We start from the raw sequence: 27,128 nt of genomic DNA on the forward strand, positions 1-27,128 counted from the left end.
CCGCTGGGCCTGCACCCGGGAATGTGCCGCCGCCACCTCTCCCGGCCGTCAGGGCGCGCTGCCTCCAGCTCTCCAACTTTCCGCTCCTCTGAGAGGGGGTTCTGCGAACTCTGCGACGAGTTTCACAGTAAACAGGAGGGGAGTCCCCCTTTCTAAACTCCAACGCCTCCACCCCGGCTCCCAGCGCCCCGGCTTTCTCAGGACATTCGGTGCCGGGGTACCCCACCCCGCCCCCCGGTCCAGCTGCTTCTCAAGGCAGAATCCCGCCTGGAGGCTCCCAGACCCTGGCGGTAGCACCAGGCGCGCGGGTGCGCCCCCAGTCCAGGTCCCGGCATTCCGGCTCCCAAGCCCACGTCTGAGGGGAGTGGGGGAGTCCTCTGGGTGCCGCAGCCCAGCGCATCTCCCGACCGCTTGGAGGCTGAGGAAAGCTCTGCGCTGGGCCAGCAGCCCTTCCTGCCGGCCTCGCCACGCCAGGCCCGGGCTCCCCTCCTTCCCCGCTCCCGCCTCCTCTCGTAGGCTGCCAGGCGGACCCAGCCTGCCTCTCTCTCAGCCTTCACTACCGGGTCAAGCTGCGGAGGGAGGGCGCGGAGACAGCGGCGAAGCGGCTCCCCACCCGGCGCGCCGGCCCCTCCTCTCCCTCAGCCCGCGCCCTCCCCTCCTGCCAGTACTGTACAACTAGTACACACACTCACACGCACTCACACTCACACGCGGACGCCGACGCTGCCACTGCAGCTGCCATGGCTATCAGCTAACAACACACACCCAGGCGCGCGCGCGCGCTCCCACTCGCACCACGCAGGAGTGGCCCCCGGCATCCCTACCTCCTCCCACCCCCGCGCCGCGCGCCGCTCGGCTACCGCTCGGGCCGCCGCCGCCACGGCGCTCCTCCTGCGGGGCCGCGCAGCCCGAGTGTCATTCAAGGGACGGCACCACCTCGCCCCGGCTCTCCTACCTCTGCCCGGCCGTCCCTTGCGTCCCCACCCCCTCCTCGTCCACACTCCATCCAAAGAAGAGAGAAAGCACCGAGAGAGGGGGCAGGAAGGCAAAGTCTGCTCTCCTCACCCCGTGGTCCCCAGGCTCCTCCATCCTCATTCTCTCACCAACAACCTCCCTCCCCCAAAGGAGCCCCTCAGGAGCCGAGGAGACTCGCCCCACTGCCATGTCCAAAAGCTTGAAAAAGAAAAGCCACTGGACTAGCAAAGTCCACGAGAGTGTCATTGGCAGGAACCCGGAGGGCCAGCTGGGCTTTGAACTGAAGGGGGGCGCCGAGAATGGACAGTTCCCCTACCTGGGGGAGGTGAAGCCCGGCAAGGTGGTCTATGAGAGCGGCAGCAAGTTGGCGTCGGAGGAGCTGCTGCTGGAAGTGAACGAGACCCCGGTGGCGGGGCTCACCATCAGGGACGTGCTGGCGGTGATCAAGCACTGCAAGGACCCCCTCCGGCTCAAGTGTGTCAAGCAAGGTGAGCGCGGCGGGTTGCTCCGCGCGGTGCCAGGCGCCGGGAGCGCTCCGAGCGCGGGGCTGCGGAGGAAGGGTGGGCTCGCCCGTGGAAGGGGGTGTGTTGCGCGGCGGTGGGGTGAGGTTGGGACGCGACCGGCTGCGCGAGGGAGCTTCGCCGGGGGTCCGGCCGGGGGGTAAAGGGAAGGGGCTGGCGGGCTGCGTGGGGGGCGTGCAACTTTGTTTGCGCAGTTATTCCCTCGGCGCGGAAGGTGCTCGGCCTTGTCTGACCTCAGGTGCGGGCGAGCTCCCGGGGTAAATTGAATGTGCGTCAGCGGCTTTGCCCGCATTGGATGGAGAGCTTTTTGGGGAGGACGGAAGGAAAGAAGGAGGGCGCGGGAAAAAAAAGGAGCAAGTTGAGGGTGCAGCGGCATCATCGGCAGAGAAAGGGGGCGCACAGGGCGGCGGGGCCAGCCGAGAACTGCGTCCCGCGTTTGGGGACCTGGGTGGCCGACGCCGCGCTTCGCAACTGTCCCTGAGCCGCAGGGAGACGGAGAAGGGAGGGGGCAGCCTGCTTTGGGTGCTTTGACCCGTTTTCCTTAACTTTTTCCCTGCTTCACTCCTCAGTCCCCCTTCCCCCGCCCCCGGTCCTGTCATGTGGGCACCGCGCGTCACGTGCGCACTGACTAACCCCGGGCGCTCACCCCGGGCCGGCCTGCGGGAGGGGGCGAGCGAGGGAGGCTCGCGCCGGGAGCCGTTTCTAGTCGGGAGCAGAGACGTGGTTTACCCAGAAAAGTACTTTACTCAGAGTAGTCTGCGTGGAGTGGAAGTTCTCTGTGGTTGGACTCGTTTCTGCCTTTGGATTTGGGGGTGGGGACGCGTTTCCGAGAGGAGCTGGCTGGAGAGCTGGCCCGTTACAGCGCGGGCGCCCTCAGCTCCAGCCTGGCTTGGGTCTCAGTTGAATCTCAGTTGAAGACTGTGATGGGGACTTGGGGAGAGTGGGATCCTGCAGACCTCGCTAGCTCTGTAGTGTAAGGAAAATTGTGGTCCTGGAGGAAGAGTAAGATAAAAGTTTCTTGGAAAGAGGACAAGTGTAGGTAGAATAAAGTGGTGTATCTTTGTTTCCCACACATGATTGCACGCGTGTTGTAGCTCACACACATCCATGCGCGGTATGTGTGTACATGTGCATATTCACATTCTAAAGGTTTGCTTTTGGTGCGGTTAGGTTCTTTGTCCTGCCTCAGAGGTGGAGTTGAGGATGTCCTTGCTCACTTTTTTGAACAACCGGTTATTCTTACTGTGTGATCAACTATCAAGCACTCTTAGGGAGATGTTCTCCATGAAACCAGTTTTAAGAGTAAACACGTGAACATTTTCAAGTGAAATTTCTAAAATATAAAATGTCTTACAAGAAAAAAATGTTCTTGGAGATTCTTGAGTATTAACAGCTGATGACTATATAAACATTGACTTGTAGGTCAACATGACTCAATACTGCATGAAAGTGAAGAATTTGAGCTAGGTTGGAAGGCAAGTAGAGCGTCTTATGTTTTTCATGGTGACATGTTGAAGCTTTGTGCTAGCATATTTGAAGTCTTGATGCTATTTTATAACAATAGATATAAATGGAAAGTACTGGTTTTGACTCTCCACTACACAATTGTGACTAGTTTTCTTGGCAGGGAGCTTGGTATTTGCAGTGGAAAGTGGCTGCACAAGTTAACTCATTGTTAAATTGGACTAATGGTAACATCCCAATGAGGGAGATGGCCGTTCTATTACTGTTCCAATATGATATACCATTCTAATATGGTTTGCTATTGGAACACTACATTGTGAGGTGAGGCCCCCCCCCCTTTTGGAATTTAGGAAGAAGCCAAAAACGACCATAAGCCCAGGATTCCTATGTAAGTGATAACCTGAAGTGATAACTAGAAGTGATAACTAGAAGTCTCTTAGTCCTGCCATGAGTCTCTGATCATTCACCTTCTATATTTTATTTGGAAGATTATTGCTTTCAGAACTCAAGTATTGATATATTTCGGGAAAAATATTTAACACTTAGTTCTAGGTTTCATGTGATCATTGGTTGATGTTTGTAGTGATGGTCAAAGAGAACCTCAGGAAACTGATTCACCTCCTGGATCACTTGATCAAAAAACAAAATAATTGTTTCCTTTAGCTTTTGTGGAAAATATAATTTTTGGTGTATTTTAAATATTGTCACTTATATATGCTATCCCTTGTTGAAGTGAATCTTTCTCTTGTCAAATAATAAATAAGTATATTTTCTTTATCACTGTATACTAAGCAAAATTTTCAGAACCTTGGCCATAGTGCCAGTGTTCTTGGGCTCCACTACAGATTTTACTTGCTGGAAACATTCACAAACTCATAGTTTTGTAGTGTTATTTGTAGAAATTAGTAATATAGCTGAAAAACTTAAAAACAGTTTGTTTAGCAATTATAGTTTTAATGTATAATGAGAAAATTCATCTTTGAATATTATTTAGACATTAGATATTGTATAGAGATTATGTACATAAGCAGCTTGTAGGGTAAGGAAAAATATCAGGCTTTTCTGCCCTCCCGCCATCAGGATAGATGAGGGAACCCTGTGATCCTGAATGCATGCCTGATGGCGGGCACCTGAAGTAGGCACACCTGTGCTGACTGTGCTTTTTTTTTTTTTTTTTAGATAATAAATTTTATTGTTATATTCCCCATACAATTGCAGCCCCCCCATTCTGACCCCAATCCCTCCCCTCCCACCCCCGCCCCCCTAAAAGTGTCTCTGGTTCATAGTTTTTTGTTGATTTTGATTTTCACTTTCTTATAGTTATTCATTTTCCTGGTCCCTTATTTAAGTTTTCTAGATTCCTGCTATGAGTGAGACCATCCGGTATTTTTCTTTTTCTTTTTGGCTTATTTCGCTGAGCATGATCCCTTCCAGCGCCATCCATGTTGCTGCAAATTGCATGTGTTTATCTTTTTTGAATGCTGAGTAATATTCCATGGTATATATGTACCACATCTTCTTGATCCAGTCATCTATTTTTGGGCATTTGGGTTGTTTGCAAAGCTTAGCTATTGTAAACAGTGCTGCTATAAACATAGGGGTGCAGGTGTTGTTTGGAATTGATGTTTCTGTGTCCTTTGGGTAAATACCTAGGAGTGGAATTGCTGGATCATATGGAAGCTCTATGTTTAGTAGGTCCAGAAATCTCCACACAGCTTTCCACAGTGGTTGGACCAGTTTGCACTCCCACCAACAGTGCAGAAGAGTTCCTTTTTCTCCACACCCTCGCCAACATTTGTTGTTACTAGTTTTTTTAATATGTGCCATTCTCACTGGTGTAAGATGGTATCTCATGGTAGTTTTGATTTGCATTTCCCTGATGACAAGTGAATGGAGGCATCACACTCCCAGACTTCAAACTATACTACAAAGCCATAATCATCAAAACTGCATGGTATTGGAACAAGAACAGACATACAGACCAATGGAATCGAATAGAAAATCCAGAAATAAACCCACAGATTTATGGTCAACTAATCTTTGACAAAGGAGCAAAGACTATGCATTGGAGCAAAGAAAGTTTGTTCAATAAATGGTGCTGGGGAAACTGGGTCGCTACATGCAAAAGAATGAAGCTTGACCACTACCTCACACCATACGCTGACTGTGCTTTTAAGGGCAGCGTCACGGGGATGCCAAAAAAGAAGCAGCAGAAGCCAAAAGAGAAGCCGAGAGAGAAACAGAGAAGAATCAGCAGAAGCAGAGAACACCAGAGAGCCCAGATAGAGTGAGGATTTGCTGGGGGCTGGGAGGACTGCCAGCCTCCTGGCCTCTCAGCACCCCTGCCTGCCATATGCCTGGTGAACCCCAATAAAAGACCTGCAAAAAGCCACTGAGGACTCTGACTCCTCCTTTACTCGGTCTGCATGGGATCAGGAAACCTGCACCTTGTCTATTCCTGCCCCTACACAGCTGTTGTGCAACCATCCCAGGGCAAGTAGGTTCAACATTGGTTCTAACAGTTCCAAAGAGAATTTTGGGGCTCTTGGCATTATCTTCACAGGTTTTAATAGTAAGTAGGGGAAACAAGCCAGCAGGGAGAGAGCAATTTGAGGCCCCGTGAATCTTTACTCTTTCTCTGGGCTCTCTCTGGCATTGGCTTGTGGTCTTGCCTCTTCTATAGTCACTCGTCCTTGAAGAGCCGCCTTCCGTCTGAGTGACACAGCCCTTACAGCCCTACTCTCAGTGCACAGGTGTGCACACTTACCACGCCACGCATATGCTCCAGGTGTCCACAATCAGGCACGTGTGCCCCACGCCCAAGCTCCCAAGCGCCTTCTGTATTAACAAGATCAAGGCCGCAGATGATAACCACAGAAGCTAGTGCTATAAAAAGCCTAATTAATTCAGTTACAGCAGGTAAACTAAGGCAGATTTTGCAAAAAAAAAAGGATGCATTGAATTAACAAGAATGTTGATCAAAGTGCATGTGATAAAATTGCATCATTTTCTCAATTTTTATTTACTTACTTTGTTAGTTTTACTGTAATGTCATTATAATGTAAAATTATTATAATTTTTAAAAAAGATTAAAATACTAGGATTTTTAAACAAGCCAAAATAGATGTAGTTTTTCTATATTATTTCTTAAAATTATTTCTAATAGTTCAACTATCTACTTTTAATTGATATAATGACGAGTCATCTGTGAATATCCATGATCACAGCCAATTATATTTTATAAAATATGGATTTTAGGTTATTATAAACTTTTCCCACCAAAGTATTCTAAATTAGCAGTTCTGTTTGATGACCCCATTAATGCATCAGTTGAAGGAAGATGAATTGAGGTCTATGTTGAAGTGCTAAAGGCTTCTATTTCTATTTTTTTTTATTTGCAACTAAAGTACAGCAGCCTGTTACATAGACCATTGTGCCCTACATTCCTTGCATTATGACTGCTACTGCATGTAATACCACATGGGGACCTCCATAGCCTAGACTTACTTTGCCACTTAGGATCTCACAATGGGAAAGTAAAAAGGCAAAATGTTTTCTAACTCTAAACATGCAGAAGAAGGGCCAAATAAGGTTTTTGTAATTCTGTTCTAGAGAAGTTGTACATTGTTCTCCCTTCTGTTGCACCTCTCAAAGATGCCTTCAAAAGAAAGCACATCTGCATTTATTAAGAGTCATGCTTTCATCTTGATTGACTACAGACTTTTATGATAGATTTAGACCTCTGTGCTTCTTTTTATTTGGCAAGGTAAAAACAAATTATGTCAAAGATTGAATTTACACCGTCAAAATTTCAGGTATGTGAATTTTCTCGATCAGTTAGCAAATTTATTTAAACAATTTAATTAATTAATTATTAAAAATAAGTATATTGTTTTGGAATAGGGTGAATGCCAATTATCTTTGGGTTTAACTTATCTTTGGGTTTTTCAGTGCCTATAGAAAATTTAAATGGTCTGACCTTGGGTGTTATATATGAATGTTTGCTTTTTAATGTTTGTTTTGAGTGAGTGTAATCTTGGGGTGAAATCACAGCTAAAGTATTTAAATACCACCATCTTTGCTCTTAGCATTTACACTGTGCAATCTTTTGGCACATTTATTATGCTCACTTTCCTTTTTAGTTGCTTTGAACTCACACATTCACTCTCATAATGAGCAAAAAATTTACACATTTGACATCCCTGACTACTTGTAGTTTTAAACAATGACTTTTAAATGCATAGCAATCCCTTGCTGAATCATTTCCCTCAGGAGGAGGAATAGTGTATAACGGTACAGTCTCCCAAGTGTGACTGCCTGGGTTTGAATCCTGAACATACCACTTAATGTTGGTTATATAAGAAATTTATCTAATCTGGGGTAGTAATAGTACCTTAAAAATATTAAATAAGTCATGTATTTAAATGATGTAGTTTCTGGCAGATAATAAGTACCATGTAATTGTTATTATAAACATAGGGGTCATTTTGAACTAATGACATTTTGAGCTTATGGTTTTAAGATGTATGGTTCTTAATTGAAAACTAAATGGAAAATATGTGATAATTGACTAATAGTATGGGTAATTTTCAAGTAGTATTCTTGAGTTTTTTTCTGTAGAGTAAAATAAATTACTTTCTTTGAAAAGCATTGATGTTAAGAGTAATGCCATTAATTGCAATGGAACATATTTTCACCTTTTTAAAAATAGCTCCAGTGGATTCTCCCTTACATGTAAAGATATATTTTATATATTTTTACATTATGTCATAGTTTATTCTCACCCAGTAATGTATTGTTTTTGTAACCATGTCTTTCTTACTAAATAGTTGATGAATACATTGAATTATTTACTCTAGACTTGACAAACATAGAAATCCTATTAGAATTCACCAACTTAAGTTTAGGAATTTACTTACACTTCTTATACCTGTTTGTAGTTAGATACATGTATCATGTTTTAAGGCAGACGTTTTTACTTCTCAGCTAGAAATCAAGTACCTCATAACGAAGAGCAATAACAGAACAGAATTAATTCATAACTGTTCACAGTCAACCATGTATAATAAAAAATACATCAATATTCAGCAAAGGGTATTTCTTTGCATTTGTGAAAATGTGAATAACTCAAGATAATTTTCTATATTAACACTTTCAATATGAAGCAACCACCACCTGTCTACCAGCGGAGATTTTATCATTTTAGTTGGATTAATCCCTTGTTAGAATTGAATAAAATCCACTACCTTGAAACTTCAGTGTCCACAATTAATTTTTAAAATTTTATCTTAGCTACAATCTGACTGTTTTTCATAAGAGCATGGAACAGGTTTGTTGGAGGAGGTCATGGAGAAGACCTAACTTCTGGTTGAACTTCAAGCTAGACCCTGGCAATCCTGAGGCACCTTTCTCCTTCCCCTGTCCTTGGAATTCTGCTGCCTTCCTGGTATGAAAAACTATCTTAAGGAAACAGGGCTTTAGATCATCATATATATATGAGACTATCCGGATAGTGGTGTAGGTAACTAAATCCTGTTAAGGCCACTGTGCTTTTAAGATTCTGATGGGTAGATGCATGGATTTATTCTTGTGACCACCAAAGTTGATCCTCATAAAACTGCCACCTACTAATCTGGAATAATCTGCCTTTCTCTTCAGTCTTCTTGCCCTCCATATGTGGGGTCCAATTTCCTATTTCACCTAGGAACCTACCCCCAAATTTACAAATCAATAGGATGCTAAATCTTTCCTATTGTTGTTAACTTTTAAAATTATTTACTTCATTTCAGCCCCAACTCTGTTTCGTGTATCCATTAAGCTCTGATTCAATTATTTCCTTTTAATAAAGTAAATTATATTTGATGTTAAATGGACAATTTAGTAATAGGTTCATAATTACTAAATTCAAATAGTAAATAAAAGATTTGTATAGTGATATATCTGTGCTAACAGCAGTTGTAATGCTCATATCATCATAGAGAATTAATAATTGCTTCCATGATAGCATTTAATTGATGACATACTATCACCTCTTTCAAAAAGCTCCATTTAGGAATTAATTAAAAAACTTTAAAAAAATCAGATGAGAAACTATATAAATAAAACCTAGCAGTGTTATAAGTTTCATTTATCTCAAAAATAACAGAAAAAAAATATTTTTTTAAATCATGTTTATTATACTCTAGTGTTGGCTGTTTTGAATAGTTTGGAAGGAGTAGAAAAAATTTCCTTTGACTGGTGGTTGAATACTAGCTCAAATGCCTCCAATAATTATTTAGCTGGTCTACCTTGGGAAGGATTTCTCCTTAGTTACAATAAGTAAAATGCATATAGGTTTTGTGTCATTTCCAGTTATTATGGTTGACTTAAAAAAAAATCACTGTCCAAAAGCATGTAACGTAAAAATACAAAGCCCTTTATAGTGTGAAGTGAAAGATAATTTTGTAGATATTCATTTTTTTAATAACAAAATTTGAGGAAGAATATATTTTTAAAAGTCTTAATTTCCTTTAATGAAATGAAAGCATGTGATTTCAGGTTTTTTTAAATCCATATCCATGGAGTTTATTAAGTAACTATGAAATGAAGTACACAATGATGTAAACAAGAAAACTTGTTTAGTTAAAAAAAAAACTAGCATGTATATTTTATTTGACTATTTTTTGCATCATGTTGTGTTTGAAACTTTCTTAAAAACATTTTCCCAAATGTTACAGTGAATTATTTATATTCCCATAGATGATAAATAGTATAAACAATGTTTGAACTTAACATTGTCTTTTAGTGCATCTTAGAGAACATCTGAGTAAAAAAATAAAATAAGCGCTGAAAGCAATTATATGTATTTTCAACATTTATTTTCATTTTATGGGTGAGCAGTATTTATTATCCTTAGTATTTTGTGTGGTTGTGCACAGGGAAGAACAGACTTAGCTGGAATATGTAGAACTACAAGGATAACTTGCTGTAGGAGCCCACAAATTAATTTAGCAATGTACCATAAGCTTGTCAAAATCTGATTATCTGGATTGCAAGCACAAGCAAGTTTCAGAAATACGAAGGGTCCAGTATAGCCTCTGGAAGCATTCTCATCAGTCCACAGCTGTGACCCCAGTTTGCCTTTCTTTGTAGTTATGCTGTAAGGAAGTTAAAGCAATTCTTTACTAGACGAAGTTGCATCAGAAAATAGCAAGGATTTAGACGTAAAGGGCCACTAAGACCTCCCCAGAGTCTTGGCACATTTCTAAGGCACTCTGAATTTTATGAGCAAGTCAGGTACTTATTGGCAGCCATCTTGCCTGTGCAAAGACTAGAGTCTGAAAGGAATCAGAAGGAAATTGATCCCCATCGAGGCAGAGCACAAACATGCTCTTACCTATCTATTGTTTAAATCCAAAAAACCTCTGTCATAGTAATTCTTCTGAAAGGTTGTCTGTACCATTATTTCTTTTCCTCTTTGGTTGGAAGTACCTATGTTGTACATTCCTTTATTTCAGCATGAAAAAGTTAATTCAATAAATAACAAATTTGTTCTGTTTCTTTACATGGAACACACAATCATGTGTGTGTCGGGCACACGCGTTTTCAAACACTAAGGTTCAATTTCAGTTCTTAAATCAATGATCCCAGAAAGATATCTAAGCATTTAAAATGTCAGTCTTATTTTAGGGGGTTTCATAAAAATATTCCAAACTATCCTTCCAAACTATCCAAAACAACAAACACTAGAGTATACTAAATATACTACTTAAATAGTTTTTAAGAAGCATATTTTTAATAGTTGGAATTTTGGTTATTTTTATTTGCCTCAGCAAGTGGTTGATAGATTACATAATTCCTGAGATAATTTCTTAATTTAACTAAAGAAGAGACAGGGCAAGGGTTTGCCTTACTCATGAACTTGATAACATGTTTGCAAAGTGGTTTAAATTTTTATTAGGTTAGATGTCTCAGAATAAATGGGAAGCCTTGATCCAACATGATATGACTATATTGATTATTGCAATTCTAAAAAAATATTTGAAAATTAGCTAACTGATACCTAATTTATAAGTGTTTAGCTAAAATGCAGATACTGGTGTTGCTTTACTAAGAAATTAAAATGTCAAGAAAAACTAAGTTTAATTAGTACACATCCTAAAAGGATATGTTATGAAATGGAGACTATTTTCAATTAGATTAATGTTTTCAGTGTAAAATCATTTTCCTTATGTCAAATTAATTTGCAGTGAAGTGCCACTATGAATTTATATAATATGTATATACTATAAAATCTAATACGACCTCTGAAAAATTAATCTTTGATAAAGCAAACAATATGCTAACCCACTACTATGAATCAAGAAAATGTACTTTATATTCTTATCCCAAGCTTCCCTTTTAAAATTCATTGGCAATGCCTTCTATCTTTAGGGAGGCTGACTCTTTTAACATTGACAAAGGAGATGCTTTACTTCCATTGAATATTCTTTCAGATAGTGTTTAGAAAGTCACAGAGTTACTAGAGACATTGTTGTCTACCTGAAATGTATTTCTTCCCCTTCCTTACTAACAGAATGCCAATTTCATTCAACTATCTACATACTGACTTGCTGCTATGCCATGTCTTTTATATCATATTTGGCATCATTTCAAGGGGATGAAATTAGACTAGTCTAACTCAAGCAAGGTGATTTCATCATTTGCCAATGATTGTTTTAGGAAATGGCTTCTAAGCCAGTTCTGGGTAATGAAAAGTGAAGTGAAATCCTTTGGGGACTTTCTGAGAAGTTTCCTAGTTCTTAAAATATGATCCAGGACAGATGTATTCAATTTTCTCTCTGTGAAAGTTACTGAACATGGAGGTGATGCCTAGAGCAACCATAGCCATATAGTGATCAAGAAGAGAGCTAGTAAAACAGGTGGAGAATGGGAGAACAGAGTGATAATGGACTACTGGCTACTTGATGAATTGTTAAAATATTGAATCTAGAACTAGCCTTATCTCATTACTTTTGGTTATTGAGATCATAGTACAAAATATATTTTAAACCATTTAACTGAATAGTCTGATTTGCAGCCCAAAACATTCTGATTGATATAAAGTGGCATAAAATATGTATTTCATTCCCTACTTTATAGTTTGGGGAAACATTGGGGAAGTTCCTTTTTCAAAAGGAAATCTATTTGGAAAATAAATCAAGATGTATTTTCCTGTTATGTAAGCTCCGTTAAATTCTAGGTATGTCTCCATTACCTCATTCAGTTATGCTCTGGTTGGACTTCTATGCCAGAAAATTTTAACCATTCTGAAGTAAAATATGTAGGAACACATATTAATTTAACATTATCCAAAATAGAACATAATTAAGAAAGCAAATCAGCTACAAAATTATACTCACAATGTATGCCAAAACCAACTTGAAATATTTTTTAAAATTACATAGTGTTTACAAATGTCTTTGCCATTGATCCAGGAGTGTATATAATTATAAACTTACTCATCAAAACGTTCCAATTCCATTTTTCCAGGGCTAAAATTCATTTACTTATTATTCAGCAAACATTTTTTGATACCCTATTCTCTAGGAGACACTGAACTGGAGACTGGCAATAAAAAAGATGAATAAGCCTTCATTAAGACATCATTTATACCCTCAAGTAGTTCATTCTGTGTATGTCTATTTAATCTGGGTTAAAAAATATTGAGGAAAAGGTTCTTAAAATTTTTCATAGATGCCTTCCATGATGTTCTCAGAATAAAAGTTTAGGAAGCAAAACCAAAATACTTTGTAGGAGAAATATGATTAAGTTCAAGTAGTTACATAAAGTTTTTATATATTTTTAATATTGTACTTATGTTCCAGCTACTCTTCTAGATAGTTACCATAGAAAGTTATGACAATCTGAGTCACATCCCAAGAATTTCACATTTCAGTGTAACATTTAAAAGCATGGGTATAAGCAAGTGTGGATTTCAATCAAAACTCTATTCCATGCAAGATGTGAAATGAGCAAATTATTTCACATCTCTTCATATCAGTACCATTCTTTGTCATTACAGGGTCTACTTCATAAAGGTGTTAGGAGAAATAATTATAATGTCTATAACACGCTAAACCAGGACTTGGAATATTAAGTATAAGTTCAATACTATGTACATATATATATATTAACAATTACTATAAATGTCAAGATACTGTGTCTAATGGAAAAAGTACCTGGTCTCCTGATGTTTCAAGCAACATTTCATAGAGAAGAAAATTTTTAAGTAGGAGATCAGGCAAGGAAGGTAGATCTTTCATATAGAATGATGAAAAAATAAAAGGGGGTAGGCTTTGATATTGAGGACTTTGAGGGGTATGATAGTTTCCAAATAGAAAAGTTTGGAATTTAAATATGAACAGTAGTAATAAGTGAGCTGTGGGGCAAGCCATCATCTAAAACTGAATTGTGAAACACTATTATATTACTGTCATGGTTGTTAGAAACCATTTGTACAACTGTTCACAAATGTCAGAAAGTGCTCTCGACACCTTAGATAAATGCTAATTAATTTATGACTATTCCAAAAGGCAGGTACTATCATTATCCCCAATTTGCAGATAAGAAAATCTCCCTGGAGCTCAGAGAGATTAAGAAACTTGCACAAAGCTACATAATAATTAGCAGAGCCAAGATTCAAAGTCACTTAACGACTATCCCAGCCTTTTTCTCTGTTTTAAGGGTTTTAAGAACTGAATTGACTAGGCCATATTTGTTCATTATTTTCTGAGTAAGGGGAAATGTAGGCAATGTTTCATAGCACAATGTAGATAATGAAGAGACCTAATTAAAGAAAGTTGAAGAAATAGGCAAGACGATTCTTTAGGTGGTCACAGAATTAGCCACATGAGAGATTTTGAGATTTTGAAATATAAAAATATTGATAGGAAAGGGAATGAGGTAATTGTGTCAAGAAATATGTAGATGATAAAACTGTCATCACATGAGATTTAATAAGGACAAAGAGAAAGCATCTTGCTTGACATTTTGGTTTCTGTTGGGTGATATCAGTCATTATAGAGAATAGAAGCAAGGAATAAATGTGGGTAGAAGGTAGTTCCATTTGGGATATATTAATGTGAGATGCCTAGAAAGAATTCAAGTTATAGGTATATAGATATTCCAATCTGAAATTTAGAATAGTGGTTCAGGGTGAATGTGTAAATTAGGAAATATAAAATTATCCAAGAGAGACTGAAAAGGCATGAAAACCAAAGAAGTGCTTAAGCATCTTCATTGGAGAAGTCATGAGATCCCAGGTTGGAACTAAGATTGTTAGAGCAGTCTTAACATTGAGTGAGTGGTCGGGACTGCCAAACACAGCAGACATTTAGAAGGATGATGTCTGTAAAGTTTCCATTGCATGTGGCAAAAAATGGATGTGACTGAATTTGCCCTCTGAATCTGCCCACACTCACTCCTGAGTGTGTACTTTCACCTGCAATAAAGCTTTCTCACTCACTTAAAAAAAATGGATGTGATATTTGTTTGGTGACATTTCAGTGTCGTGGGTGCTGCAGAAAAGCCAGATGTCACAGGGTTTATGAGTGGATAAAAATGATAAAATAGAAATATTATGTGCATCCTCTCCTTCAAGAGGCTTGCTTAGTGGTAGAGTGTAATGGATAGTTGCTCTTTAGGGGGGTGTATGGTTGAGAGGTGTGTGTGTGTGAGAGTGTGTTTATGTGTGCATGTGCACATGTATGTATTATAGTGGAAAATACTTCAGTTTTAATTTCTGAATTTGTCACAAATTGTATTTTATCCCATTAATATTAAAATATTCAAATAAGATCTTTTGATTAATTGAATAAAATTTCATTTTAATTTTGTTTTGTGTCATGCCAAACTTGGCCTTGACATTAACATAGTAAGGGTAAGAGCCTACCCCTCAAGAGTGAGTATAAGGAGTGGCAATTACATACAAGGCAACCTTAAAAAACTGAGTTTTAATTAAATGATGCAGAAGTAAACATACTGCTTTTAAAACACATAAGAAGAAAAGGAAAAAAAACAGGAGTATAGGCTAAACTGTGGTTTCTGTAGTAAGAGGATTTTATTGGATTCCAGTCCCAAATTCATTGTTTTCATTTCCTTATGGTAGGAACAACTATCTCTGAACCCCAGTCTTCTCATGGTTACAGAGTGTTGTTAGAATAAAAAATGATAATGTACTTGGAAATGATTTATAAAACTTTTAGTACAGTTCACTTGGGAATGCTGTTACTTAGAGATGGAAGATTGTGGGGGGCAAGTAGTGCTTCACAGCAAGTGGGGTCTTCATGTCTGCTTTAGAGCTTGAGTAGGAGTTCATAAGGGGGAGGTGTAGAGGCAGAGAGAAAAGCATGTCTGAAAGTGGGAAAATGTGAAAACAACCCACCTGTGCAAAGAAATGAATACAAATTGATGAGGCTAGAAAAGGGGGTACCTGAGCATTCCTGCTGGCAACTGAAGATTTTTCCAGAAGGAGAAACTGGAATCATATAAGGAAGGCATTAAATGAAATATTAAAAAAAATTGAATATTATTCTGTGAGTGAGTAAAGCCACTTGAAGTTGTTTGAACGGGGAGAAGCATAATCAAAGTATTTGTGGGTTTATTTGGGTTGGGGGTAGTATGCATAGAGAAATTTGGTTTAAGATATGTATTGATTGGGGGAGAAACAGTGAAAGGCCTAAATTCTGGTGTGTGTAGTGGGCGTGGAGACACAAACTTGAGACTTATTTTAGAGGCAGGATGAAAAAGAATTTATATTCTTTTGAATGGGAGGTAGTGGTAAAGGAGAGGCCTGAATCAAAGAAAACTCTGGGGTTTCTGCCTTGGGGGTGGGTGTGTGGAGTAGATGAACATGCCATTAACTACAGAGATTAAAATTTAATCTACAGTGGAAATGGCTTCAGGCTGTTCTAGAAATCAAAAATTGCTGTCTTTGGCAATTGCCAAAGAAGCAGCATGCTACTTTCAGTATATTTGGGCTCTTAGTGAATAAGTAATATGATTATATTCATGAGATATTTATATCTGATATTTTACTTAAAACAATTTAGACTAGGCATTGCAGTTGGAGTTACTGAGTTAACAGAATTAAGTTATAAAATGGCCCATTTTTTATCTTTAACATATTTTCTTATTTCCTTTTGCTCCAATTGATTTTGCTGAAAGAACAGAATGAGTGGAGGAAAAGAGTGCCTGGTAATACAGTGTGTTTGAAGTGGTAGGCAGATGGTGTGTTTCTGTTTTCAAAGGTTGTTGGTCACATTTCTATGCTCACCCAATTGTTGGAGCTACAGTTTCAAAAGTTGGGTGACATTTTTACAGTTGATAGCTGTAGCCTTTCAAGGGGCTATGATCCCCTTAGAACAGGGTTGAAAGTGGGAGGAGGCTAAGAGTGGGAATTTGAGAAATGCCTTTATTTAACAGGCCTACACATATGTCCTATTTCCTAGATTGGGAAGGCATAAGTCTTTAATATGTGCAGACCAATCTTCTTATACTCGATTCTTCATAATGTGTATCATTTAGTATATATTTATCATATATGGATTTTTAATGTTAACATATCACTGAAGATGATGTTTCTATTTGATTAGCGAGCCAAATAGAAACAATAGTGAAAACTATGTCTTTAGCAATGCTGCCTTTATTTGCTGTGTAATTTTAGTTTTAATACAAAGGTCACAGGCACTGAACAGCGCCTCATGTTTTGATTCAGTGAGGTACTATTTTGAGACCAAGTTCTTTGACCATTCATGTGCTATTCTAGGCTGCATGTGTAGTAAAACTTGAAAATGAAAACTCTTCTCTAAGTTGTACTAGGAATTCTTTATTGAAACTATGTAATGAATTACATTCCACACTGACATGTAAAATTATTCAAATGTTTCCATATGGCAATGGTTGGAATATGCATTTTTTGAACACTCAGATTTTATCTTTTTTCTTGTAGGTTCCTTCTCTAATTCAAGGTCCCAGAAGTGAAATATGAAATATTTTTAACTGTATATTTTATATAACTTTGTTGTAAATTGAAAGAATAGCATATACATCCCAATATCTCAGTTTATTTTATCCTGAATGAGCATATAAAAAATTTGATCCAGATTCTTCTGATTCATAATGACCCAGGAACATAGTTACTCATTTTTGTTTTCTGTAACAATGGTTTGCCAATAAAGTTGTCAAATATGTCACTTGCACTAATCTGGAATTCATCAAGGATAGGGACAACATCTAATTCAAAGTCATTCCCTAGTATATGGAATGATGCCTGAAAATATGCAGAATGTTTAAATAACATTTGTTAAATGAATGAATACTTTCCCTTTAATATAGGATTAATTTCAAACACATTAAATTAGTCAGGGTTCTCTACATCATCGGTATCTATAGCTATATATCTACATCTCAGTAGACTGACAAGTTCCAGATATGCAGAGTAAGTCAGCAAATTGGAGATCCAGTATAGCTAATGATGTAGTTCGGGTCCTATGGTCAGCAGGCCTGAGATCTATGAAGAACAGAAGTTTAAGTTCAAATTTAAGATAGGGAAAAAACTGATGTTTCAGTTCAAAGTTAGTCAGCCAGCAGAATTTTCCTGTCTGGTGAGAGGATAAGCTTATAATTGATCTGTGTAGATCTTTAACTGATTGGTAGAGGCCCATTATGCTTTTTGGGAGGACAGTATACTTTCTCAGTCTACTGATTTAATGTTACTTCCACCTAAAAACAACTTCACAGATACAGCAAGAATAAAGTTTCACTAAATATCTGGGCACTTGGTGGTCCAATCAAGTTGACACATAAAATTAACCATCATACACATTAAGATGTGTATAAGATGCCCACAGTTAACGAACATAGTGAATGCAGCCATTTTAGCCTACAAGTGTATCCTTAAAAAATATTTTAAAGCAATTGAAATAATTCTTTTTTAAATATACTTACAGCTCTCCATGTTATGCTGTGGTAGGTTTTTGATAATATGATCACTGCCTACCGCTGCAAGATTCATTTCACCCAAAATGTATCATTTTGTTCTAAAATGTGCTCTTGTTCATAATTAATATAAATCACAAAATTTTCCTAGTTTATTGTGTATCGTTGTCTTTCTTACATTGAAACTATTTATAAAGGAATCTTTTTGTTTAGTTTTAAAGTTATGTGTTAAATAGTTCAGCAGTGTGAAACCTATGCTTACTTGATTCAAAATAGTATGAGACTTGTAAAAAGCCAGGTTGCTGAGTCAATTAGCCATCAACATCTAAGAGAATTTAGCTGCTAATGATGTAGGCAGAATGACATTGCCACAGACCTAAGTATCAAAAGGCAGCTTAGAAGTTTAGTTAGAATAAGAGATTTTCTTTATTGGGAGAATTAAATTGCTCCAGAAAGGAGATTTTCATCTAGGATGAGAATTGTTTCGGGCTGTTTTGGAAGAGAAAATTGCTCTATTTGAAAATGAAGGAAAATGTAGGGATGGTAGATTAAGTAGCTCATAGTAAATTAGTATTGAAATGGTATTCATGTGTTGTCCCTTTAAAATATCTATAAATTGTTTAGTATTCAGAAATAAGAGCTCATTCCGTCAAGGAATAACACAGTTCATATTTTTGTAGGAGGAATATTTATGTTTTCCTTTTCTTTGTTTTGCTTGGTATTTTGGTGTAAACAAATTCTTTCATTTTTTCAAATTTACATATTCATGTGGCTTCCCTTGGTGTTATTAATGTTGAACTTGAAAATTCATGTCTCATTTAGCCCTGCAATGTAAGCATTGCTGAATTTACTTAGGAACACTTAATAAAAAATACTTAGTAGTGATAGTAATAACAGTCAGGTTGTGTTGACCACTTCATATATTGCAGTCACATGTACTGTCTCATGTGGCTAGTTTATTAAACAGGTTGCACTTAATAGTATAAACAAGACAATTATTTTTTTTCTCACTTACCCCTACCTTACTGCTGACCTCATTGCCCGACCTCATAACTATTCCATTTTCCAGAACTAAACATAAAAGTTAACCTTTTATCCATTTTAGAGATTCTTTTATCTGTTGAGTTCAGTCTCCATCAGAAACTCTGGAAACCAATGACAGAAGTGGGTGTGGTCTCTTTCTTTGCTTTGTGCCACCTCCTCGACCCTACCTTAGTTCTGGTTCCTCAAAGGTCAGGGCAAGGGAGGAGGAGGAACAAGAATATAGGAAGAAAGGCTTGCTTCTTCACTTCTAAATCTGCACATATGTGTCCTTGGTTGTATAAGGCATCCAGTTGCTGATTTTCTGTTAAACACCACGTTTGTTTTTTCTTCTGAGACACTCTCACTTCCTCATCACTGTTTAGCTTTGTGTAGCTCACGGTGTCTATTGTAGCATTTTCTGAGAGAGGCATTAGGCTTTGAACGTGACCACTTGTAATTTTTTGTCAGTACCTGCCCACTGATTTACACCTCCAGTTCTTTCTAGTGACACGCCCAGGAGGCAGCCCTCTTGGGCAGCTTCCTTTCAAGAGAGCTTTTACCAACTTCGTGCTGCAGTGCCTCTCCTTGGCCATGGAAAACTTAAATCCATCATGTTGTGGAAATGTAACCACATCTCTTCTTGCCCAAACATCATGGGCACGAGCTCCACTCTAGCTTCTATCTATAGAATTTACTTGTCAAGAACTGAACAGGTTGTGGCACCATTAGAAACTGGTTGATCCAAAGACAGACAGATGGCTGAAAGTGATGGAAAAGAAAAAATAAAATGGACAACCACCATCATTATTAGTTCATCACTTAAGCCTCTTCTAATAGAGATGTTAGAAAATTCCAGAAACACTCATACATATGTACATCTGTATCACTTAAGGATTTTTGAGAGATAAACAACAGCTATGTCTAGCCTTACTGGCATTGGGAGGAAGCTATCAACCTACAATTTGGAGGGGTAGGGATGGGAATTTGACTCTCTGAAGGCAGTTGGTCAACCCACAACTGTTTATTTTTTTAATTTTTGATTTTTTTTAAATATTCATGCATACAAGAACTGGGGTACAGGTCAGATGTGCGGGAGGGTGAGAGGATTCACCAGAGACAGAGCAAGCAACAGAACAGGCAGACTGACTGAAATACACTGCTGAGGAGAGGGAGGCGGGCGAGACAGGAGAGGTCTGCCACGCCATGTGTGTATCTCGCCGGCCAGCCGGGATCGAACCTGCACTGCAGAGGCTGCGGACAGCCTCACAGCGCTGCGCTCAACTGCCTGTGCCACCAGGGGAGGCCCACAATTGTTTTTAAATCCTCAGCCAACAGGAATTCTCCATTGCCCTGGTATTTATCTGATGGACACTAGATAACGTCTAGAATGAATGAATGGAACAAATGAATGTTCCATGTAGGAAGAAGAGAGGCAAGAATAAGACTTTTAAGATTTTTAATGCTGCCTCAAGCTGCATTTTGCCCTGTTGGTTTTAGAGTATGAAGCACAAAGGAGTTGAAACATTACCTGAGGTTTTATTTGGTGCATTAGGACAAGAGTCTCAGTGAAAGGTAATGGGAGCCAAAAGGTATAATTGCTGAGGTTACACTTTACTCCAAACTGGGATCATCCCAGGACCAAATGTGAATTATTCCTGATTGCACAAATGAGATTATGGTCTCAGTATAGCATCCAGTTAAAAAGAAGCAAGGGACATTGGAAGGAGAGTTCAAAAATTTGGACTCTGGGAAACATGCAAGGTACAGGGCAACCCTTGGCACCACACCAAAGGTTCTTTTCTATGAATTTCCACCCTTAGTTTAGCAGATTACCTTGTTTTATATTGGAAGCAAGTGTTTGAACTTTAAGTGGGTAAATCTTATAAATTACGATGCTGGGTTTGGTGTAATATTACAGGAAAACTAGAAGTAGTTTAAGAGGGTAGTCTTAGTAGCCGTATCAACAGGATAGCTGCCTCTGCTATCTGGGACATCAGTTTTTGAAAATAGGGCATTTATTTTATTGGTCAAGATTTGGGGTTTTGTATAATATCCAAAAGGTCAAGGACTCGTTGCTTGCTTATATGTTTTTTTTTTGTCAAACATTAGTATATTTTTTATTTTATATGGACCATATGTTTCTGTAAACCCATTATTTGCAGCAACTATCATATCCTCATAAAAGGGGCAAAATTTGTAAGATGCCTCTTAAAATATTCTTTTTTTACAAAATAAGAAATTATTTTATAAGAAAGTATTTTTATAAAATAATAAAGCTTCACATAAATATCCTTTACACTGAACAATATGTTGAAAAAATTAGAAAATAAAGATTTTTACTGTGACTAAAAAAAAAAAAAAGAAGAAGCACACATAAATCCCTGTCTTTATGTAGCTCCCCAGGCTACATAAGATTTTCCCACCTGGGAAATCAAGTATTTCTAGAACTCTCACGGTTTGTTGGTCAGTAGCAGCATGGCAAACTGTGAATCAAGAATTCAAAAAGCATCTAGTCCTTTTGAGTTAGTACTTCTTTATGTACCGCACACCCCTCCCCTAAGAGGGGAAGTGAAATGATAATTTTATTGTCTATTAAGATTCTCTTCAAGGAATCTTTTTCATAGTATTTCTATTCAAATAGTCTTTTTTTCCCCAGTTTTGTCTTTTTTTATTTTTAAATAATAAATTTTATTTTTATATTCCCCATACATTTGCAAGCCCCCATTTTGACCCCAATCCCTCCCCTCCTGCCCCCCACTCCCCAAAAACTGTCTCTGGTTCATAGTTTTTTGTTGATTTTGATTTTCACTTTCTTATAGTTATTCATTTTCCTGGTCCCTTATTTAAGTTCTCTAGATTCCTGCTATGAGTGAGACCATCCGGTATCAAATAGTCTTTTTTTTTTTTTTTATGGGCTATATTGGGAATAAAGGTCCTTGGAGACTGGCTTTATCATGGATATGGTTGATATCTTGTTTATTTCCCATTGTCTTCAGCTTTGAAACCTTAGGTACATTCCAGGAAAATGTCCCAATTCAAATTTAATTAAATTCATTTAAGTTTCACATTAACTCTATAAGGAAAATGATATTTATCATCCCAATGAAACATGAAAAACTAAAGCAGAAAGAATTTCATTTCTTACCTGAGGTCATTCAGTTTGTCCAAAGTCACTCAATACTAAGTGGCTGCCTTATTTAAAAGCCTATGTCCTCTTCGATATATTGCTAAAATGGAATAGGGCAAGAGTCTAAAGGATTAATGAACCATTCCCCTGGATATGTGCCCCAAACTGAAAAGCAGACAATTATAGTATCCAAATGTGTCACTTTTCTAGATCTGTTTCCTTTTCTAAAGCTTCAAAATTTCCATTAGAAATGACATTCATTTCTATTTTCCAATCTCAGAATGATTTAAATACTTCAAAATTAATTGCTAATATTTATGCTGAAATGAAAAGAATTTTAGAAGTGTGATAATTATTTCTTATTCTGTTGCATCAGTATTGCATATCATATACCATTGGCAGCTATAAAAATACTATATTAGGACTGTGTTAAAAGGCAAGATAAATCTCATACTACAAATGATAAAGAATTAAAAATTTCCCTAATGGTGTTTGTGTAATTTCTGAAATTTTAAAACATATATTATTTTGTGAACTTGAAATTTTTTCACGGTTTATGAATTATTTTACCAAAAATCATAACATTTCTTGCTTTTGGTCTTCCTTCCCCTTAGTTGCAATTTAACCCTTAGAAAATTGTTAGTTTTCTGCAATAGTTGACATAATCTGCAATTTGTTTATGCTTAGTGGCATCCAGATATATTGTAAATACTGCATTTCTAAAAAGCATCTGCTTGTAAAATGTAAGCTTGGGGATTTGGCTCCAAAGAACTGCCTTATCTCAGGTGTTTCGTTCTAGTGTGCTCACGTGGAGCTTATATTTAGTATTACATGAGTTGCAGATTTATTTCATCTTGCCTAGCAGCATCAGCTATTTCCTTTTGCTGGTTCCAATTATTATGATTATTTCCAGCCTGAGTGAAGTTTGGCAAAAGCAAATATAGAAAGGGAAAGAAAAGAATAGACTATTCCCTTAAGCTAACATTCAAGCTTATCAGTATTTAACTGGAGAAATCCATTTATTAATATTTGGAGTTAGCAATTTAATATTGATTTTGCTCTTCTTTTATGGTGTAGACAGAAACCCATGTGTATATAAGGCACAGTTTAACACTATGACATTGTGTAGAAGTTGCTGTTTCCTCATCTCAGATAGATTAGGCCATTGTCCTTTTCTCTTAGAGAAACTAGCAGGAAGATTGACTTGTATTTGTTGAGTTTTGTGATATTGTTTGCATATGTAATATATAAAAAATAGAGATTATAAGCACATACATGCTGCCATGTGAAATATAAATGGTACCTCCAGTTAAATACAGACTACATACTTGGGTTTATTTTGGAGTTTTTAAAGATATTTTTCTTGTAATCTCTGCCTGGGACCGTCAGTTGGTCCTGTGTGTTGAGGCTGTGGAACTGACAGTTGAGCAGAAATCAAGGAACTCATTCATGTTTCTTCCTTGTTTCTTTAGTAACTCTGTGTCAAAAACACAGTTTTCTTCTTTTCTCCCAGACACAAGGATTTGATAAGAAACTTTAGTAACTTCTATTAATTCATTTTAATAAATTTGCTCTAAAGCTTTTATATAAACTTGAAGATTCTGGGGGAGGGGAAAACGAGTTCAATAAAAGGATCAAATTAGATGCTGACTTTGGGAAATTGCCTTTGTCATATTTTTTTCAGATAGTCTTGTTGCCAAGCTAACTAAAAAAACTACACAGCCTGTTTTACCACTGTGAAGTGGAGAAATGGCTAGATGCAGGGACTGAATTATTGATTTAAATTAAAAACAATTTAATAGACTTTAAAAATGAAATCAAAAATTTTCTAATTAATCAAATAAGGACATATGTCAAGTACACATGCATTCTTTTTGATATCACACTTGATTCTTCAGAAAATTATTTTCTTCTTTTTTGAATTTATTTAAATAAAAAAAACAAAGCACTTTTTTGGTAATTTCCTGACTAGTGTTCATTGATGAAAACATTGTTTCATTGTTGAATGCTGTTTTCTTAAGCTTTCAGGTAGATGGCATTTTTAATAACCCATATTAAAAAATTAAAGGCGTTAACTTGAAAATAGCTTTTCAGACCAGTTGCTGAATCTTCTTGTTAATTTGGTGGGCTTTTAATTTTCTATGCAATGAGATATCTTATTATTAGAGAAAGGAATGCCAATCCTAATGTTTGTGAGAAACAGAAGAGTCTCTGAAAAACTTATCCAAAGTTATTTCTCCCCAAACTTTTATATTTCCTTTGTTGCTAACTTCCAAAACATAACACCACAAAACTTTTTGAAGGTAGGGAGTAGGCATTTTTTTCAAACCAATGTTGTAAATTTTGTTAAGGAATACAAAGAAATCAAAACATTGCCTTTTTATTTATTGACTTGTCAATAAGGCTTATAGTACAGTTTATGTTTAAGATTTATTATATATCAAAACAATTTGATTTAATTTAAAGAAAATGAAAAAATAGATTGAAAGTTGTTTGGTTGAATATATTTTCTACGCAAAATGAGGAACCATTTTTGTAATGGAAAAATATAGCCTTAATTTATGCTACATTGCAGATGTGGATTTGGTTTGGAGGATATTTTCATGGATTTGAGGAGTGTATAAATCTTATAAATGGTCATTTCTTTTACATAGCTACACATAGTTTACTTTTATTGTTTTTATAATTGATAAGGAAGATATATTTATAAAGGCTTTATATAAAATATATCCAAAATTCTGGCTAAGTATTAATTGGAAAACACAGAAAAGTAGATGTTTTTGTGTTCTTAAAAGTAGACTCTCAAAAGGATATGCCAAAGGCAAATGAGAGCAATGGCAATTACATAATTTTAGTGGGATATTAGCTCAACTGATTTTTCATCCAACATAATCCAATAAAGATATGCAGTACAGATATATTTTCAGTTGCAAGTTGTTCATTTTGCTTTGCACCCAACTTTTGAATGTACTGCTGATTATTCTTGGATCAACAGGAAACATGAGGAGGTGATGATTATAATAATTTTGAATTTTAAAATTTGACATTCAGTGATAAATCTGGACATTCTTTACCTAAAATAAGTATATGCAGTTATGTTAATGTGAGATCATATGGTATTTGTCTTTCTCTAATTTCACTTAGCATAATCCTGTTGTTGCAAAATACAAGATTTCCTTTTCTTATGCTTAAATAATATTCCTCTGTGTGCACAAGTGCACATGTGTGCACGCACATAACACATTTTCTTTATCTCTTCCTACAGTTTTGGACACTTAGTTTGATTCCATATCTTGACTGTTGTAAATAATACTGTAGCGGACATATATCTTTTTGAAGTAGTGTTTTCATTTTCTTTGGATAATTAGAAGAAGTGGAATTGTTGCATCATGTGGTAGATCTTTATTTCATTTTTTGAGGAAGCTCCATTCTGTTTCCCTTAGTGGCTATATAATTGCATTCCTACCAAAAGTGCACAAGGGTTCTCTTTTCTTCACATCCTTGCCAGTACTTATTATTTCTCTTTTTGATCATAGACACTTTAAATAAGTGTGAGATAATATCTCATTGTCATTTTAATTTACATTTTTCTAACAATTAGTGATGTATAACATCTTTTTTTGAGATTTATTTTATTTATACAAGAGCTGAGGTATAGCTCTTTATACAAAGAGCTCTTGTATAAATGGGAGGGTGAGAGAATTCACCAGAGACAGAGCAGAGAGCAGAACAGGCAGACAGACCAAAAGCACTGCTGAGGGGAGCATCAGGCAAGACAGGAGAGGTCTGCCACGCCATGTGGGTATCTCCCTGGCTGGCTGGGAATCAAACCCTGAGGCAGAGTCTGCTGACAGCTTCACAGCACTGGGCTCAACCTGCTGAGCCACTGGGGAGGCCTGATGTCAAACATCTTTCAGTATACCAATTGGTTATCTGTATATCTTCTTTGGAAAAAATGTCTATTCAAATATTCTGCTTATTTTTAATTGGATTAAGGGTGTTTATTTTTTATTTTTGCTGTTGATGCCTATGGCGTCAATATATATTTTAGATACTAACACATTATCAGGTTTGTGATTTTTCAAATATTTTATCCCGTTTGTCAGATTTCTTTTATTTTATTTTTTAAAGATTTATCTATTTATGCATACAAGAACTGGGATACAGGCCAGAAGTGTGCGGGGTGAGAGGATTCACCAGAGACAGCATGGGGAACAGAACAGGTGGATTGACTGAAGTACACTGCTGAGGGGAGCAGCGGGTGAGTCAGGAGAAGTCTGCTGTGCCATGTGGGTATTCCCTGGCTGGGGATAGAACTCATGCTGCAGTGACGGCAGACAGCCTCATAGGTTGCGTCTCAACCCCTTGCGCCACCAGGGTGACCGTCTTTTTTATTTTAGTGATGGTTTCCTTTGCTGTGGAGAAGCACATTAGTTTGATGCAGTCCTACTTATTTATTTTGCTTTTATTGCTATTGGCATCAGATTGAAAAGATCATTGCCAATATTAATATCAGAGAGATAATTGCTGTATTTCTTCTGGGAGTTTAATGCTTTCAGGTCTTACATTCAAATCTTTATTTTTAGTTAATTTTTGTATGTTGTTATAAGATAGTGGTCTAGTTTCATTCTTTTGTTTGTGACTGTCCAGTTTTCCCAGTACCATTTATTGTAGGAACTGTCCTTTCCCTATTGCATATCCTTGGCATATCTTGTCATAAATTAATTGACCATGTATGGTGGGTTTATTTCTGGGTCTTCTATTCTATTCCATTGATCTATGTGTCTATTTTTATGCCAAATACCATACTGTTTGGTTACTATGATTTTGTAATATAGCTTGAAATCAGGAGAATAAATTTAACTCATGAAACTTTAGATATCATTACACAGACTGGAGTTTTTCCTGATGTCTGAATATGTAATTCAATAACAGTTTCTTTATGAAAGGTAAATTCTGAAGGGACATGGCTTCAAACAAAAGTGTAAAAAGTTCAGTTCCAACATTGTGCATCTCTCACTAGTTAGACAAATTTGTGAAGCTATATTATAAATATCCAA

The 27,128-nt window shown here is 37.5% G+C and overlaps 1 protein-coding gene across 3 annotated transcripts in view; it reads left to right on the plus strand.

Annotated features, from left to right (window-relative positions):
• Positions 1-1,098: 1,098 nt before the first annotated feature.
• MAGI2 (membrane associated guanylate kinase, WW and PDZ domain containing 2) overlaps positions 1,099-27,128 on the plus strand; it is a gene marked incomplete at both ends in the record, with an annotated part of 1,136,641 nt that continues 1,110,611 nt past the window's right edge. For all 3 annotated transcript variants that reach the window (XM_084230806.1, XM_084230807.1, XM_084230808.1), the window contains one exon: positions 1,099-1,463. In XM_084230806.1, the coding sequence (XP_084086932.1) occupies positions 1,163-1,463 (301 nt within the window). The remainder of the gene's footprint in view (positions 1,464-27,128) is intronic.

Source organism: Talpa europaea, assembly GCF_964194135.1.
Source record: "Talpa europaea genome assembly, chromosome: 3".
Classification (NCBI taxonomy): Eukaryota; Metazoa; Chordata; class Mammalia; order Eulipotyphla; family Talpidae; genus Talpa; species Talpa europaea.